The 19,789-nt window shown below is 42.4% G+C and overlaps 1 protein-coding gene across 7 annotated transcripts in view; it reads right to left on the minus strand.

The window, feature by feature from the left end:
* The window catches only part of YIPF1 (Yip1 domain family member 1), a 36,306-nt gene extending 22,577 nt beyond the window's left edge, over window positions 1-13,729 (minus strand). For 4 of the 7 annotated variants that reach the window (XR_009503306.1, XR_009503309.1, XR_009503308.1 and 1 more), the window contains exons 1-5: window positions 13,429-13,729; window positions 12,625-12,701; window positions 8,615-8,778; window positions 3,135-3,215; window positions 2,775-2,862 (exon numbers count right to left, since the gene is read on the minus strand). Coding sequence is in view for 3 of the 7 variants with exons in the window: in XM_059922891.1 (XP_059778874.1) it covers window positions 2,775-2,862; window positions 3,135-3,215; window positions 8,615-8,778; window positions 12,625-12,655 (364 nt within the window). In the remaining 4 variants the exon portion in view is untranslated. The other 3 variants (XM_059922891.1, XM_059922882.1, XM_059922916.1) reach the window with 3 other exon arrangements.
* Window positions 13,730-19,789: the final 6,060 nt, after the last annotated feature.

The following is a 19,789-nucleotide window of genomic DNA, read 5'->3' on the forward strand; positions in this document are numbered from 1 at the left end:
AGGTAGGCTCAGTAGTTGTGGCTTGCGGGCTCTAGAGCTCAGGCTCAGTAGCTGTGGCGCACGGGCTTAGCTGCTCCGCGGCATGTGGGATCTTCCCGGGCCAGGGCTCGAACCCGTGTCCCTTGCATTGGCAGGCAGATTCTTAACCACTGCACTACCAGGGAAGCCCAGAAATTTTAAATTTTAGTTTAAATGTAGTCAAATTCATCAGTCTTTCCCTCAGATTCTGCAGACTGGCTCTTCTGTCATCTTGTTCCTGACCACTTTCCTCCAACCCACCCCACGAGGCCCAGCCCTCTCTGCTAGAAAACACTTTACCGACATTGTACCTTCTTTTTTTAACCAGGTCTATGGGCTCGTGAGGTTAATAGTGTTGTGGGAAGAAGGATGCTTTGGGTTCATATCCTGGCCTTGTCACGAGAGACAGCCAAACACAGTGATGAAGAATATGGATTATGAGCTACGGTGCTGATTTGAATCCTCCGCCACTTACTAGCTGCGTGATCTTAGGCCAGTTGCTAGACTTCTATGCGACACAGTGTCCTCATCTATACAATGGGGATAATAATAGTACCTACCTCATAAAGTTGGGGTCATTATGAGGATTACATGAGTTAATACAGGTTCTTCCCTAATAACAGTGTCTGGCATATATCAAGCATTCTATGTGTGTTTGCTATTATTATTGTTGTTGTTGTTGTTGTTGCTAACTCTGTGACTATGGGCAGGCTGTCCTCCCCAAACCTCAATTTTTCTCTTTTGTAAGATAAGGCTACCTTGGAGCGTGGGAAATAAAACAGTGTAACACAGTAAAACAGTGCTGAACTCCATGCTTGGCACCTGTTAGGTGCTCAACAAATGCTGGGTCCCTCTCTTCTTTCTCCTTGGGGGTGGAGATCATGACTTTATCTTTGAATCCTCAGTCTCCAGCACAAAATAAGGCGCTCAAAAACTGTTTGAGTACCTACTCTGCGCCAAGCCCTCTGCCAGGTGCTGATGACGTGGATTCCTCAGACACAGAGTCTGCTTCTCAAGAAGTTCTCAGGCTAGAAGTAAGGATGAATGAGAGAGCTAGAAAGAAATGCCACCTTGGCAACCTTTAGCTGAGAGGCCTGGGCCAAGGCAATGGTTTTCACACTATGCTCACCGGAGCTCCAGGAATTCCATGGACATCTGGATGGAACTTCCGTGTCTGTCCCTGAGGGAGGAAGCTGAGTGGAAGGGAGACTTTCCTCAACCTCCATCAGAGCTGCTCCACTTTGACTGGTTTTAAATATTGGACATCTGTGCCATTTGATGAAAAGGTTCTGTAGCTTAAAAACACCAGTCTAATAGAATAAATGGGGGCTTTTACATAAAACTAAACTAGGAGCTAGTTCTACTTTTTTTTTGGGGGGGCCATGCTGTGCGACTTGTGGGATCTTAGTTCCAGGAACTGAACCCATGGCCCCTGCAGTGGAAGCTCGGAGTCCTAACCACTGGACCACCAGGGAATTCCCTACTTTTACTTTTTAACTGATGTATAGTTGATTTACAATATTACATAAGTTTCAAGTGTACAACACAGTGAGTCACAATTTTTAAAGGTTACATTCCATTTATCATTATTATAAAATATTCGCTATATTCCCTGTGCTGCATAGTATATCCTTATAGCTTATTTATTTTACACTTAACTAGTTTGTACCTCTTAATCCCCTACCCCTTATCTTGCCCCTCCTCCCTTCCCTCTACCCACTGGTGACTACTAGTTTGTTCTCTATATCTGTGAGTCTGTATCTTTTTTGTTAGATTCACTAGTTTGTTTTAGTGTTTAGATTCCACATATAAGCGATATCATACAGCATTTGTCTTTCACTGTCTGACATATTTCACTAAGCATTAACACCCTCCAAGTTCATCCATGATGTTGCAAATCCCAGTTTTAGTTTTCTCACATGGAAAACAGGGATAAGAGCACTTAATACATAGCCTTGTTGAAAAGGATTAAAGAGTGTATGTAGTGATTGGCACACAATAGATTCTCCTGAATTCCTTTTCCTTTTATAATCAACAAGTATAATCACTCTAAAACTTAATGTTTAGGATTGAGCATATATATTACTGAACCCCACCGAGCACCAGCTTCCTCTTTTGAAAAATGGGGATAATAATACCTACCCAAAGGTTGATGCAAGACTTAAGTGTGCCCGCGTGCACCAAGTCTTTCGTACAGCACCTGCACACAGAAACACTCAGAGCCGCTGGCTCTCTTCTCCCCTCAAACACAGGCCACCGTTGTTGGAACCCTTTCCTTCAGGATCACTGGATGGACCTCTGACCCCTTCTCGGATAGCACAGAGGTTGGAATGACATTACCCCTTGGCCCATCCTCTTACAGACTTTCAAGGGGAAGCCAGCCTGTGCAGAGCTGGAACTCAGCACATCATGAATAAGCGTGAGAGAAGCTCCTCCACACTCACCCCTACCATGAAATCCTCTAAAATTAAAATCAACTATCTCCTCTTACACAAGTGACTTAATTTGTCTTGAATTTGTAATGTCATTTGAAGACTTTCAAAGGACATACTATTACTTGTCATCAGGGCATTAAGAGAACATACAATTGCATTTTCTCCAAATTCTTTGCAACAGTTGCTACCAAAGCTCAGAAGAGTCAAATAAAACACTGCATGCCCCACCAACAGTGCGCTTCTCCCACTTTCCAGGCAACCCGCACACTCACCTGAGCTTAGCTGGGACACGGAAAAGAATCAAAACAGCACTACACATACCATAGAGATCTGGGTTGCTGCGGATATACAACCTCACAAAGTTTTTTCCTGGTATTGGCAAAAGAGACCCCTTTATTCTGTCAAAGACCTGCAAAACAGCACAGCAGTAAGTCTACTGAAGATTTTTTTCTTAAAGTTTAATAAGTTTGCACTGCAAAATTGAAACTCAGTGATTAGAGCTTTTATTATTTATTTAGTATTTTTTTATTATTTCATTTAGTATTTTCAAATGCTAATTGATCTTTTACTTTTGAAGACCATATCCAGTATACAAAACCTTTCACATTACTCGATTGTTTAACCATAGAAGAAACAAGTCTGCATTATACGCCAAAAGAAAGGTAAAACTGGTTTACAAACCTGGTAAGTGTCTACATCAAAGAATGTCTGATAGTATTCAAATGTCCAGAAGGGGGAGCTTTTCTTCTGTCCAGCAAGTAACTGTCAGAGGTTAAAATAAAAAACATAATGAACACAGAAGCAATTTCCTTATTCTAGCTACCCAGAGAAAGAGAAAGAGAAAGAGAGAGGGTCTAATGGAAAATCAAGATGTACGAAAGACCAAACTCTTCTGCATTCATCAATCAATTTTACCATAGCCATGCCCAATTCTCAGCCTGACATAAAAGCATCAGTTCTGAAGACACACCAAAAGGTTTCAAATCCTGGTCCCTCCACTAGGGGATGGCTTCATCAAATCACTAGACTCATCTCAGTCTTCCTTATCTAAAAAGTACAGGTGGGCTTCCCTGGTGGCGCAGTGGTTGGGAATCTGCCTGCCAATGCAGGGGACACGGGTTCAAGCCCTGGTCTGGGAAGATCCCACATGCCGCGGAGCAACTAGGCCCGTGAGCCACAATTACTGAGCCTGCGCGTCTGGAGCCTGTGCTCCACAGCAAGAGAGGCCGCGATAGTGAGAGGCCCGCGCACCGTGATGAAGAGTGGCCCCCACTTGCCGCAACTAGAGAAAGCCCTCGCACAGAAACGAAGACCCAACACAGCCAATAAATAAATAAATAAAAGTCATTTGTGAGACAAATATTTAAAAAGTACATGTAACAAGATCTACCTTATAGGATAATAGGAAGGATTAGCTTAATTACTATGCAAAACAACATATATATGTATATACACACACACAAACATGTACCTACAGAAGGCAGTCAGTGTAAATATCTTTTCCCCTTCCTCCACTTCAACATCCTCACTACTATCAGCACCTGAATTCTCAAAAATCTGATACACTGACTCACTCTGAAGAATTAAAAACTTAAAATATACTGCTCTAACAAAAAACCAAAATTCTTATTTAGAAGAGGCGCACTAGGAGGGCCATGCCTGTACCAAGAGCACAGCTCTCTACAGAAGAATGCATGCCCCATGCCAGGAACTGTGACTGCCATCCCCAGTTATCTGAAGAGGATTCATACAGCAAAAAGTACAGATGCACTCTAAGGACCTTTGCAAGACGAGGGAAGTTACTATAGGCAGATATTTTTTGTTCACTATACAGGAAAAACTTTCCACCATTAAAGTTTTCCAAAAGTGGTAGGGGCTGCTTTACATGGTCATGAGCAGCCTGCTCCTAGAGGTATTCAAGTGCTGTCTTTCTGACATACCACGGACAGCATTAATATCTTGAGAGGGAAGCTGAAATACAGTAAGTCCCCTATATACGAACTAGTTCCATGCCGAGAGTGCGTTTGGAAATCCAATTTGTTCCTAAGTCCAACAAAGTTAGCCTAGGTGCCCAACTAACACAATCAGCTATATAGTACTGCACTGTAATAGGTTTATAATACTTTTCACACAAATAACACATGAAAAACAAACAAAATATAAAGAAAACCTTTTTAATCTTACAGTACAATACCTTGAAAAGTACAGTAGTACAGTATAACAGCTGGCATACAGGGGCTGGCATTGAGTGAACAGGCAAGAAGAGTTACTGACTGGAGGAGGGAGAGGAGGTGGGAGATGGTAGAGCTGAAGGATTGTCAGCAGTAGGACACGGAGGTCACGGTGCAATTTCACTCACGCCTGCCACTGATGGCACAGGTTCTGGTTCCTTGCTGGATTCAATTCTATCTACCCTCCTAAAAAAACGATCCAGTGATGTCTGGGTAGTACTGTACCAGCTATATCACCGCTGCTTTTACGCTTGCTTCTGGACATCCTGGGCTTGAAATAAAGATACTGTACTCTATACAGTACTGTACAGTAAAGTTCACAAAAGCACAAACACTTGTAGAGGATGCACACATGTGACAATGTACGCCAGACACATGAACTAACTTACATGATTGGACATGCGAACACACGTTCAAATCTTTGAAAGTTTGCAACTTGAAGGTTCGTATGTAGGGGACTTAACTGTAGAGGAAACTGTAGATTCTTTCCAACTCTAATATTGCAAGACACTGAACACCAGAGACCCATGTTCCATAAGCTAGGTCAAGAAATTCTGTCACTATCATAGAATATTGGTAACCTCTTCCTGATTCCCTGACGAAATTAAGATAATGGATAAAATGTTTTCAGTTTTAAGATTTTTTTCCCCCAGACATTTCTTCTTAAACTTTTGATGGCTGCTGTTGTTCAGTGTGATGGTAAATTTTATGTGTCAACTTGGCTGGGCCATGATGCCCAGATATTTGATCAAACATTGTTCTGGATGTTTCTGTAAGGGTGTTTTTGGATGAGCTTTACATTTAAATTGGTGGACTTTTTGAATAAAGCAGATTGCCCTCCATAATGTGGGTGGACCACAGCCAATCAGGTGAAGGCCTGAATAGAACCAAAGGCTGACCCCCTGAGCAAGAGGGACTCCTCCAGCAGATGCCCTAAGACTTCATCTGCAATATCAGCTCTTCCTAGTTCTCCAGCACAATGCCTTTGGATTCAAATTCTCTTTCCTGAGTCTCCAGCCTGCCAGCATCCTCCATCAGATTTTGGACTCACCAAGCAACCACAATCATGTGAACCAATTTAAAAAAAAGTAAATCTCTTTCTCTACATATACATATGCTATCGATCTATTTCTCTGGAGAACCGTAACTAATTAATACACTCAGTTATACTAAAAATCATTCCTGTATCCTGAGGGTGCCAACAACTTTGATAAGCACTTAACATACACTACTCTAATACAGAGGGACTCAGAGTGCCTTGGTTTAAAGTTCCGTCTGTACCTGCCAGTTGTGTGTCCTGGGGCAAGTCACTTAAATTCTGTGCCTCAGGTTTCTCATTTACAAAATGAAGCTAAGAATAGTTCCTTGCATATAGGGTTGTTTTAAGGATTAAATGAGATGATCCAAGTAAGGAACTTTAAATGGTACCTGGCAGCTATTAAACACTGAATAAATATTAGCTGTTGTGATGATAATGATGACAATAGTCAGTATACTATTTTCTTATATTTCCGATGAGGAAATCCAGGTTTAGGGAAATTAAAGTACCTTACCCAAGACCACAGAGCTATTACTACTGGCCAGACCTGGATTCAAACTCAGGGTCCTAAGTCTGAGCTCTTGCCACAATATCTAGTATACAATGCTATTTAATTTGACATACACTTTGGTACTTATTTTGATATTTCATGGAGTTCCACGAAGAGCACTTGCTGGGAGCATTTAATCCATTTACATTCAAGGTAATTATCGATATGTATGTTCCTATTCCCATTTTCTTAAATGTTTTGGGTTTGTTATTGTAGGTGTTTTCCTTCTCTTGTGTTTCTTGCCTAGAGAAGTTCCTTTAGCATTTGTTGTAAAGCTGGTTTGGTGGTGCTGAACTCTCTCAGCTTTTGCTTGTCTGTAAAGGTTTTAATTTCTCCATCACATCTGAATGAGATCCTTGCTGGGTAGAGTAATCTTGGTTGTAGGTTTTTCTCCTTCATCACTTTAAGTATATCCTGCCACTCCCTTCTGGCTTGCAGAGTTTCTGCTGAAAGATCAGATGTTAACCTTATGCGGATTCCCTTGTGTGTTATTTGTTGTTTTTCCCTTGCTGCTTTTAATATGTTTTCTTTATATTTAATTTTTGACAGTTTGATTAATATGTGTCTTGGCGTGTTTCTCCTTGGGTTTATCCTGTATGGGACTCTCTGTGCTTCCTGGACTTGATTAACTATTTCCTTTCCCATATTAGGGAAGTTTTCAACTATAATCTCTTCAAATATTTTCTCAGTCCCTTTCTTTTTCTCTTCTTCTTCTGGGACCCCTATAATTCGAATGTTGGTGCGTTTAATGTTGTCCCAGAGGTCTCTGAGACTGTCCTCAGTTCTTTTCATTCTTTTTTCTTTATCCTGCTCTGCAGTAGTTATTTCCACCATTTTATCTTCCAGGTCACTTATCCTTTCTTCTGCCTCAGTTATTCTGCTATTGATCCCATCTAGAGTATTTTTAATTTCATTTATTGTGTTTTTCATCGTTGCTTGGTTCCTCTTTAGTTCTTCTACGTCCTTGTTAAATGTTTCTTGCATTTTGTCTATTCTATTTCCAAGATTTTGGATCATCCTTACTATCATTATTCTGAATTCTTTTTCAGGTAGACTACCTATTTTTTTCAGGTAGACTACCTATTTTTCAGGTAGACTACCTATTTTTTCAGGTAGACTACCTATTAGCACTTGCCACTCCACTGTTTCATGAGCCTGTGAACACACTGCTATAAATTGAGTACTCCTCTGGTGAATCACGATCATGTTCCATTTATAAAATATTACTAGAAATACTGTTTTTCTGGAATGCACCAACAGTGTACATGGCAGTAAATTTTTGTGATCAAAAACAGCTCTGATATTCAAAATTCAACCAGATGCAGAAACCTAGAACTCTCCATAGAATCCTCCCTCTCTTCCTCACCCCTTTTCCACCAAGTCCTACTGAGCCCATCTGCTAAACATCTGTATCCAGTTCTAGTTCAGGCCACTTCACCAGTCTCCTACCTGGTTTTCTGGCCTCTAGTCCGTCTCCCACCAATTCATACCCCACAGGGCCACTGTATCTTAAATATCTTTAAACGTATCTGGTCATATTGTTTAAAATCTTTCAATGGCTCCCAACAGTTTTCAGAATACAATTCATACTCAGAGGGTTGAGTCCTTGCCTATTTGTGAGCCTCATCTCCTGTCTTCACCTATATTTTGCTCCCAACGTCCATGAAGATGGAAGATGTGCTTTCTGTACCATGTTCTTTCATGCCTCTGTGACTTCACCGAAACTGTTCCCTTTGCCCAGATCACCCTTCCACACCTTCTTCCCAGGTTCACCTATTCTTTCAACAAGATTCAGTTTAAGTGTCACTGCCTCCAGGAAGCCTTCCGTAACCCCCTTCTCTCTGCTCCCACAACCCCAGCGTGCTTCCCATGGGTAACAATGGTCTGTTTGCTTGTCTGTTTCTCCCCCAAGGCAGATTTACCTTGATTTACATGATTTACCTTCGTGTTGCCACTGCTTGGCATTCTACCTGGCACACAGGAGACAGTGAATAAATGCATGAACGAGGTTTTTAGAAGTTAAAAGAGTAAGCTGGGACGAAGTGAGATAGTGGCATAGACTTATATACACTACCAAATGTAAAACAGATAGCTAGTAGGAAGCAGCCGCATAGCACAAGGAGATCAGCTCAGTGCTCTGTGACCACCTAGAGGGATGGGATAGGGCGGGTGGGAGGGAGATGCAAGAGGGAGGAGATATGGGGATATAGGTATATGTATAGCTGATTCACTTTGTTATAAAGCAGAAACTAACACACCATTGTAAAGCAATTATACTCCAATAAAGATGTTAAAAAAAAAAAGTTAAAAGAAAAAAACAATTTAAAAGACAAGTTCAAACCTCAGTTTTGTCAGAGTCATCATTTCCTAGTAACTCATCATCCTCTTCTCTCCTTGAGCCTCCTGGGGGTCCTGGCTGGTGTTTTGGGGTTTCACCAGGATCCTCGATGCTTATTGTGGTGGCATCTGGGTTTGCTGCTAGAGAAGTGGCTGTATCACCAAATTCTGAAATCAGTTACAGTACAAGGGTATCAATGACCTTACCCACACTGGAAATGCCATACTTTTAAATTTAAAGACAAGCTGTTACAACCTCAGCTTTGCTATAGACCCTATCTGAGACAAGTGGCAAAAGGCTCTGAAAAAAATCTCATCTAGAAATCAAGCTGACAAAGAAAAATAATTATGAAAACAACAGAATTTGAAGTCAGACCTGAATTTTAGTCCTGGCTCAGTTACTTACTAAGTATTCAAGCCTGAGTAAGTAACTTAACCTCTATAAGCTTCAGTGTTCTCATCTATACGATGGGGAGAATAATATTTATTTTCAGGAATTTTGGGAAAGTTAGGAATATTACTTAAGTAAAGCCCTTAGCAGAGTGCCTGGCCCATAGCAAGTAACCAATCTAACCCTCTCTTCTTTGATTCAAGTTCAAAAAAACTTAATGGAAGTTATTTTTTCCAGTAAGTCCTATGTAATCACTACAGAAAACACAGGACAAAAATGAAAGTAGAAACAACAGAATAAAAATCACTCTTAGTCCCATCCACATAAAAAGCAAACACTATTAACTTTTGGTATATTTCCTTTTCTCTATAGAGTAGATGCATGCCAGTGATGATCATTCACTCAACAAATATTTACCGCGTGCCTACAGTGTACCAAGTACTGATTTAGGATGTGACAGTACTATGTAAACAATGTTGTACCCTGCTCCATCTGCCAGGGATTATATAAAAAATTTTTTTTTCATATTATATCAGTCTTTAAAATGATCAGTTACGTGGCTACATAACAGTTCATCAGCTGGAGGTGGGAACAGTAGGAGAGAGACACCACAAGTTAACACAATTATTCCACTGTTATTGGATGTTTGGGTGCTTCTCGTTTTTCATTAGTACAAATAACACTGTAAGGAGCATCTGTGAGGAGGAAGCTTTTGGGGTTATTGCCTTAGTATGAACACTATCAGTGTGATCACCAGGTCAAAGGGTGCAGACCATTTTTAAGGCTCTTGAGCCATACTGCTAAACTGTTCTCCAAAAGAACCTCACCTATTCATGTCCACCAGCAATGATTGTGACTTCCTGTCCCTGGGCATCCTAACAAACTTTATTTAGCCGCTCTTAGATAAAATTTAGGGCAGCTGTGGAATTTGGCAGGACTCAGGAAGGATGCCAGCAGGGCACCACTGTAACACTACAATCATGGCAGTAGGATGGGGCTCTTGGATAACTGAGCCCAATCTTACTGCCTTTCAGCTACGCAAATAGTTTTATGGAGAGAATTAAAGTGACTGAAATTAATAAGGTGGCTGATCTGTAACAATTACTCAAGCTTCAGTCTCCCATGTTTTGGCAGCATGAGGCTCTGGAATGAGAGGGTCCTCGTTTAAGATAAGACTCTAGCACTCCATGACCTTGGGCAAATCACTCCATATCTCTGAGTCTCTGTTTCTTCAACTATAAAAAGTAGATAATACTTATCTCGCAGAGAGATTTTGAGGATGATATGAGATAATAATAAATACTGTTATAGCTATCATTTACTGACTGGACAGGGCACTGACATTTAAAAAGATGGTTATAAGTTTGCCTGAGGGAATCAGTCCAAGGAAGATATATTTAAGTTTCATATTTTAAAAACAGTAGTTTACCAGGGGAAAGGACATGCCAGAAGGAGGAACAGAGAGCGTCACTTTAGAGGTACCAAGTCCAAAGAGGTTCAAGAGATGATAACTCATCTAGCTGATGGGATTAGGAAAGGCTACTTGGAGAAGCTGCCGTATGAGAAGGATGGCCAGAAGCAGGGGGGATGGCATCTCAGGCAAAGGGTATGGGATGAGCAAGACCCAGAAGACAGAAAATGTGTTCCGTGTGTGAAGAACAGCAGATGGAAAGTTTGATTTGAATGTAGGATGTGTGTACCACGCACATGATGACTATTCACATATTCTGCTCTGTATTAGTTATTCTTGTCCATCTCAGTGCCTTGAGGGCAAGATTGGTATGTTTCTTATTTCTGCCACCAACATTATCTGCTCCTACATCCTATGCTGTTTTGCCTCTGTTCCTTTCCTGACACAATGTCTCCCACCTGCAGGGCCCTGAGCTTCACTTTTTCATTTAACACTACCATTTTTCCTCTGAGAAGCTTTCCATGACCCCCGCAGCATCCTGTGTTCTTTTCTAAAGAGCAAAGTCTTTAACATGGTGTATAAAGTCCTGTGTGACTTGGCTCCTGCTTCCTCTCAAACCTCACCTTGTGACAGGCCTCCCCCACCATCTGTGCTCTGGTACATTGGCCTTCTTTTAATTCCTTGGGAAAGAAAATGAAACAGACTTCCTCCCTTATCAAGTACTCTGCACGTGCTGTTCTTTACACGTGAACTATCTTGCACTGTACTCCCAGATAGGATGACCAAGGAAGGCCTCTGGAATGAAGTGAGATTTGAGCAGAGCAAGGGAACAAGCCACATGGCTATCTGGACTAAGAATGTCCCAAACAGAAGGATGGCTCAAAAGCCCTAAGCTGTTAGTGTACCTGGCGTCTAGGAGGGACAGTGATGAGGCCCATGTGGGTAGGCAGAGAGAAAGGGCTAGAGTAGCAGGAGATGAAATCAGAGGCAGCGGAGGCCTGGATCATGTAGGGCCTCCTAAGCACAGAAAAGGCTCTGCCTTCCACTCCTAGTGAGATGGGAGCCACTGGAAGATTTAGAAGGAATGACATGATCTGACTTGGTTTTAAAGGACTACTCTGGCTGCAAAATACAGACTGTAGGGGGTAAGAGAGGATGCAGGAAGACCTGAAGGAAGGTAAGGTCTATAATCCAGACATGAGGTGATGGTGACCTTGAGCACGGTGGGAGAGTGGTAGAGGTGGCGAGAAGTGGTCAGATGCTGGTTGTATTTTGCAGATGGAGCTGACAGTATTGGCCGATGAAGTGGATTTCTCTTTAAACATTGTATCTCTTCCTTAGATAGTAGTAAGATAGCGTAGGTTGTGATGCCTGGGGTCAAACCCTGCTTTACTACTTACTATAACCTTTAAGCAAATGACTTAATTTTTCTGTGCTTCAGTTTCCTCATTGGTAAAATAGGGAGAATAAAATAACTATTTCATAAAGTTGACATAAGGAGTAAATGAGTAAATATTTGTAAAGCACTTAGAACACTGCTTGCCATTTAGGAAATACTATACAAGTGTTTACAAGGCAAATGAGCATTTGTCAATCCCCAGGTTAGGTCAGGCTCTGGGTTATGAGTTATGAACTTTTCCTCCAGCACTTTCATAGTTTATAGATATATATTTAAATGATCATTTAACAAATAAATGTCTCCCTCACTAGACTGAGAGCTTCATAAGGGAAGAAACTGTTCAATCTTCTACCCTGGTAACTAGAACAATTGCCTGGTTCATGGTCACACTCATGAGAGATTTATTGACTCAGTGAAGGAATGACCTGATCACATTTCATTATAATTATCTTTTTACACTTTTATCTACTCTAGCAGTGTAAAAAACTTCTCCTTTATCTTTTGATCTCCTGTATCTAGTACAATTCTAAGCACAAAATACATGCTCAATAAATGCGTGTTGAACTAAAGCAAGAACTCTATAAACATTTTCTGTAATCACTGCACTAAATTTATGATATTACCAATCTGAAGGGCTGTTTGGCAAAAAAGAACAGCTGATGTGAACAAATAGAATAACCTGAGTGTGGCAAACATTCTTTTACCAAGATGTCTGAAATAATCTTCTTTAATATATGCACCAGCATAGCAACGGAAATTCTGCTGTGACTACAGAAATACTGATCATAAAAGGGGGGCACCCAATGGATGTACCTTCAAACCGCAAGTCATCTACAGCTGCCATTCAGCCAAGGGTCTTCTCCCAATTATTAGGAAGATAATTTAGAGGTCTAAAAAGGAAAAATAAATAAATTTCATACAATAACATAAAAAAAAATCTACAAACGAATCTTATTTCAGCGTTAGAAATGGTACTGCTTTCCCTTGCGTCCTTTTTTAGTGGGATCCGATAGGTTTATATAAAGATAACCATTTAGCATCAGATACTATTAAAACTGTTATAAAAAAACTAATGGTGGGGGGCTCCATTGGTTCCATGCAATCTCACTGTGTGGGTGTTTAAGGGCCAGGTGCAGCCTGGAGATGAAAGGATGAGGAAGGGGAGGCTGGGATTTGAGAGGTGGCTATGAGGGCAGTGGAGAGCAAAGGCAGTCAGCCTAGCCAGTGGTTAAGGGCACAGGCTCTGGAGTAGAACAGACCTGGGTTTGATTCCCGATTCTGCTGCTTCTGGCCGTAAGACTGTGGGCTCCTGGGGGCCTCAATTTCCTCATCTGTAAAATGGGTTCATAATTGTACCTACTCACACGATGTTGGGTACCATTAACTGAGGCAAGTAAGTGTAAGGCGCTTAGTGCACAGCGAAGCAATTAGTAGGCGCTGGAGTGATGGGGACCCTACACCCTGGGGCACCGTGAGTCCAGGACGGTCTGGGAAAGAGCTGCCCAAGAAGCACGTACAGTGTTTTAGGAGGAGAAGCTGGGCCGCAGCGGCCCGGGTGGGCAGGAGATCCCGAGCTCCCTCAGTCCCAGGCCGGCCCCACAGACCCCGCGGCCTCACCTCGGGGGGCTCGGCGTCCAGCTGGTGCCGGGAAGCCTCGGGCCTCAGATTCTCCGCGCAGGTTCTGGTCCCGCCGAGTTGCCGGAAACCGGAGATCCGGGGGCCAGACCTTCTCCACCTCCTCCGGGCAGAGCCCCGCCTCCTTAAAAAGACAGCAGCTCCCGGAGACGCCTCTTCCCGAGACCTCAGCGGGCGACTGCATCCAAAGCTCGCTCCCTCCGCGGCCCCTCGAAGGGCGAGGCTTCGGCTCTTAAAGAGGCGGGTGGCGCCGGGCGGACCAGTGGGGATGTGGAGAGGGTCCGCCTCGGCTCGCCTCGCTCCGGGGGTGGGGGGGCGCAGAGAATTCTCTGGAGAGTGGGGTTTATTTTATGTTTGGTTATACCTCTTTTCTTGTTGAAATATAAAGTAGCGTGACGGAAGACGATTGTGAAAAGGAAAAAATGTCATCAATCCCCCCATTCTTTTTTGGCCATAAAAATTTAATTAACCAGTGAGGGAGAACGAGTCAATTAGTTTTTGAGTGTTGAATCAGTGATCTGGGGAAGGATGATGTCTGTTCCTAGGGACACGCCCGTAAGTGTGGTAATTTGTTCCTTCACTCCTGCGACGGTCTACCTTATGCCCTTGGGGCAGTGAGGGGTGGCTGGGGATTGGCCTCACTCTCCGCTCTGTCCCCGCCTCGGCATCTGACCACCACCTTGACTACAGCAGGGGCCCAGTAAACGACGGTGAAGTTGCACTGAGTGAGCCGGTGAGAAACATTTTGCCCCGCCGCCAGTCTTTGCTTGGTTATCACCTACACATCCCTCCAGATGTCGGTACCCTTTCCTCCTCCTAGCGAAAGCCTGCCTTCGCCTCCCAGGACTTCTTTTGCGCCCATAGTCCCCTGTGCTTGCTTAAACCGTGGCAGTTGTTATTGTTTGCCCATCTTTGCCGGCGTGGGAGTGCTTTGGGGGGAAGGATCAGGAATGACTCTGGTCTCCAGGTCCTCAAGGCAGCCCAGAACCAGGGACACGATAGTTGCTCACTGAAGGTTAATTGTAGAGCGATCAAGTTCTGGCTGTCTGAGCAGCATAAGCCAAATTCACTGCCTACACAAGGTGGAACCTTTGACTTTGGCCTCACCACACTGGGTCCTTATGGTCAATCGGAATGGCTTATTACATCTGGCTAATAAAATAGTTAAACACATACGGAGCGTATTTATTGAACTGACATTGTGATCAGGCTTTATACATGCAGATCTCTAATTCTCAGAACAATCCAGCAAGCTTGAGGTGATTATCCTCATTTTATAAAGAGAAAGCTGAGGTTAGCGTATGTATGTGCAGGGTACTTTGGTTGAATGTGTACCAGGAATGAATTGCAACGCACAAATTCGGTGTGCAAATGTATCAAACACTTCTTATGCCCCATGGCAGATCCTCTTGGCTTCATTATCTGCTTATTTCACCACCACTGATCTTATTCCAGCTGCAGCAGCTATAACCTAAGTGAGCTTCACCTCAAGTCCATAACTCAGGCTTCTCGCTTTCTGCATCAGGGCTTGTGTCTTGATACCTTGGGATTAAGGGACTGCTGGAACCGTTCAGCACTGGAACAGGTGCAAGCCAGAAGTGCAGAAGTGGGGAGCAGTCAATGCCTCACGGGACAAATCTTTGACCAATAGAGTCAGTAACTGATGAATACATGCTTCTCTCTTTTTCCCCTCAGACTCTCCTCAGATATTTCATACAGCTTTCAAACTGTCTTGCAGGATCAAACAACCAAATGCCTTTGGAAGTGGCCAATTTGACTAGATAATTCTTTGTAGAGCACCCTCAACAAAGAATTGCACCCTTGCACTGGCTCTCCTTCCTCCCCTCCCCCATTGCATTGCAATGCACCCTTGCACTGGCTCTCCTTTCTCCTCTGTTTTACAACTCCTGTCCTTCACTCCTGATCCTTGGACTCACACTTGCCAGTAAAGTACTCACATGAGATGAGGAACTCACACTAAGGCATGTTGATACGAAGAGTGGCCCCAGAAAGCAGCTCTCAGGATGGAATTTTGGAACCGGGCTGCTCACCAGTCAGATGGCAACAACAGCCCCATTGCTAGTGATAAGTGTGTGTGTGTCGGGGGGCGGGGGGGCGGTGATAACACCTAGACTATATATTTCTTCTCTTGGAAACAGAAGTAAAAGTTTTATTGATATATTAATTATAATGATATGTAAGTTTTGGCTCAAAACGAGACAAGAATCAAAGATAACTATACCGGTTTAACTAAAACAGCAATTCTCAACTGGGGACTATTTTGCTCCCAGGGATATTTGGCAATATCTGAAGACATTTTTTTTTTTTTAAAGAATTTTATTGGGATTTCCCTGGTGGCGCAGTGGTTAGGAATCCGCCTGCCAATGCAGGGGACACAGGTTCAATCCCTGGTCAGGGAAGATCCCACATGCTGTGGAGCAACTAAGCCCGTGAGCCACAACTACTGAGCCGGCACTCCAGAGCTCACACGCCGCAACTGCTGAAGCCCGCACCCTCTAGTGCCCACGCTCTGCAGGAAGAGAAACCACTGCAATGAGAAGCCCACGCACTGCAGCAAAGAGTAGCCTCCGCTTGCCACAGCTAGAGAAAGCCCGCGCACAGCAGCGAAGACCCAATGCAGCAAAAAAAAAAAAATTAAAAAATAAAAACCATCATTCACTTAAAAAAAAATAATTTTATTGGAGTATAGTTGATTTACAATGTTGTGTTAGTTTCAGGTGTACAGCAAAGTGATTCAGCTATATATATATATATATATATATATATATATATATATATTCATCTTTTTCAGATTCTTTTCCCATATAGGTTATTACAGAATATTGAGTAGAGTTCCCTGTGCTATACAGTAGGTCCTTGTTGGTTATCTGTTTTATATATAGTAGTGTGTGTATGTTAATCCCAAGCTCCTAATTTATCCCTCCCCCACACGTTTCCCCTTTGGTAACCCTAAGTTTGTTTTCAAAATCTGTGAGTCTGTTTCTGTTTTGTAAAGAAGTTCGTTTATACCATTTTTTTTAGAGTCCACAGATGAGTGATATCATGATATTTGTCTTTCGCTGCCTGACTTATGAAGGCATTTTTGATTGTCATGACTTGTGAGGTGCTACTGGCCAGGGTGCTTCTAAACATCCTACAATGCACAGGATAGCCCTTCTCAACAAAGAATTATCTAGTTCAAAATGTCAATGGTGTCAAGGTTGAAAAACTCTGAGCTCAAAACGTTCATATTTCCTTAACTCATCTGTCCAACTATGGTAAGGAAGGTGAGCCCAGCTGATGATACTAATTAGACCTCTAACTGCTCTGCGAGGGGAATGAACCAGTGAGAGAGAACCCACCCCACCCTCACCTAGATAGAATGGGGGAAGAATGCAGGACGAAGAGAAGCAGAGGAGCAAGCCTTGCTTTGATGGGCAGGGATGGGGGTGAAGGGGACTTTTCATACTGAAAAGTATGAGCCTTGTTAGATGCTGCATGTGATCCTGACAGAGTCCCCTGGCTTTCCGCAGGGGAAAGCTGGTGACCACACAGCTGAGCCATGCTCCAGAAAGTGTCTCCAACACCTGCTGAGTGACACCCATCCCAGGGAGAAGGCTGCTGGCCTTTGCATCATCGTCTCAGGTGATGCAGTGTTAGAGAACTGCCACTGATTATTTTGGCAAATGCCCTGTTTTTATAGTGTGAGCTCTGAGTCAGGTCAAATAAAACCAAGACCTGAGAATGGAGCTTTCCAAAGGAGATGTCAGACAAGTCACATAATGACAATTCTCTGTGAATGGGACTTTTTGAAGAGCTCCAAACCTATTCTTCCCCTTCCAGTGGTTACTAAATTGCTAATTTTCGCAACAACCATGGTTGTGAAGCTGTTGTTTTTCAAGGCTACCTTGGAGCAGGGAGAGGGGAATGGGGCTAGAGCAAGTTAAAACACCACAAAGCTCACTGTTCTTACTGAGATTCAGCTGTTTTTATTGAATAGACACTTCTCTGATTATCACAAACCTTTCTTTGATTAATTTACAGAATACCGAAAGAAGTTGATTTTGACAATTTTTGCCAGTGTTCTCATGCTTTTATGAAGGAGTGGGTTTTCAGAGATTCTTACTCTTCCATTCCAGAAGTGCTGCTAATTCATTTACATTAAATGCATTTATTTTTATATGTAGATATTTCAGTCATCTTTTTCACATTAATTACTTCCATTACTTCTTTATATCTTCTTTACCTTTTTTTTTGTATCTTTATTGGAGTATAATTGCTTTACATTGTTGTGTTAGTTTCTGCTGTACAACAAAGTGAATCAACTATATGTATACATATATCCCCATATCCCCTCCCTCTTGAGCCTCCTTTATCCCACCCCTCTAGGTTGTCAGAAAGCACCGAGCTGATCTCCTTGTGCTATGCAGCAGCTTCCCACTAGCCATCCATTTTACCTTTGATAGTGTATATATGTCAGTGCTACTCTCTCACTTCGTCCCAGTTTCCCCTCCCCCCCCCATGTCCTCAAGTCTGTTCTCTACGTCTGCGTCTTTATTCCTGTGCCGCCACTAGGTTCATCAGTACTGCTTTTTTAGATCCCATATGTATGTGTTAGCATATGGTATTTGTTTTTCTTTCTGACTTACTTCACTCTGTATGACAGACTGTAGGTCCATCCACCTCACTACAAATAACTCAATTTCGTTTCTTTTATGGCTGAGTAATATTCCATTGTATATATGTGCCACATCTTCTTTACCCATTCATCTGTCAATGGACATTTAAGTTGCTTCCATGTCCTGGCTATTGTAAATAGTGCTGCAATGAACATTGGGGTACATGTATCTTTTTTTTTTTTTTTTTAGTTTTTGGGCCGCGCTGTGCGGCATGCAGGATCTTACTTCCCCGACCAGGGATCGAACCTGCGCTTCCTGCAATGGGAGCACAGAGTCTTAACCCCTGGACCGCCAGGGAAGTCCCCTACATGTATCTTTTTGAATTATGGTTTTCTCAGGGTATATGCCCAGTAGTGGAATTACTGGGTCATATGGTAGTTCTATTTTTAGTTTTTTAAGGAAACTCCATACTGTTCTCCATAGTGGCTGTATCAATTTACATTCCCACCAACAGTGCGGGAGGGTTCCCTTTTCTCCACACCCTCTCCAGCATTTATTGTTTGTAGATTTTTGGATGATGGCCATTCTGACTGGTGTGAGGTGATACCTCATTGTGGTTTTGATTCGCATTTCTCTAATGATTAGCGATGTTGAGCATCTTTCCATGTTCTTTCCCTTCTTTCACTAGCTATTTTTTTCTTGCTAGTTCAAAGTTATACATCCATTTTATTTTATTTTGGTTGTTGCTTTTAACCCATTTTATTTATTTTTTCCTGTCTGCTTTTTTAAGCTTATTGTTTTATATACATATATATATATTTACATTGTTGTGTTTATTTTTAATTTTTAAAATTTAATTTTGGCTGCGTTGGGTCTTCGTTGCTGTGCGCAGGCTTCCTCTAGTTGTGGTGAGCGGGGGCTACTCTTCATTGTGGTGTGCGGGTTTCTCATTGCTGTGGCCCCTCTTGTTGTGGAGCACGGGCTCTAGGCATGCAGGTTTCAGTAGTTGTGGCATGCGGGCTCAGTAGTTGTGGCTCTAGAGCGCAGGCTTAGTAGTTATGGTGCATGGGCTCAGTTGCCCGGCAGCATGTGGGATCTTCCCGGACCAGGACTTGAACCCGTGTCCCCTGCATTGGCAGGCGGATTCTTAACCACTGTGCCACCAGGGAAGTCCTCCCCCAGTCTTTAATTCAACAACTGTGTATTTGTTTCCTAAAACTTCTATTTGACTCTTTTAAAAATCATTTTGGATAGCCTATTAATGCTTTTTTTGTTTTTAAATCCAGGAATGCAAATGATTTCATAGCTTACTGGTGGAAGCTGATCTTTGCTATCAGGGTGCCCTGGCACCTATGAGTGCTTTAAACATTTAATACATAGTTATAGCTATTTAAATAGTCTTATTGATAATTCCAATGTCTGAAATTCTTGAGGATCTAAATGTTGTTGTTTCTGCTGATTCTCACTCATGGTGGTTTGCTTCTTTGTGTGTTGATAATATTTGTGAGTTCATATTAGTTTCATCCTAATCTATGTGAATCCTCAATATCTAAATATTTTATCTTTTCTAAAAAGTCCTATTTGGCTCTTTTATCAAAAGTACATGGTCATTTTTGACACCAAGATACAGGTGATACCTCTTCAGAGACAAGTTGCTATTGCATCTTCCAGAAGCCAGGAGACACTGCTGATAGGGGACCAGTTTCATATCCTTTGAGGAGTTT

Source organism: Balaenoptera ricei, chromosome 1 (genome assembly GCF_028023285.1).
Source record: "Balaenoptera ricei isolate mBalRic1 chromosome 1, mBalRic1.hap2, whole genome shotgun sequence".
Lineage (NCBI taxonomy): Eukaryota > Metazoa > Chordata > Mammalia > Artiodactyla > Balaenopteridae > Balaenoptera > Balaenoptera ricei.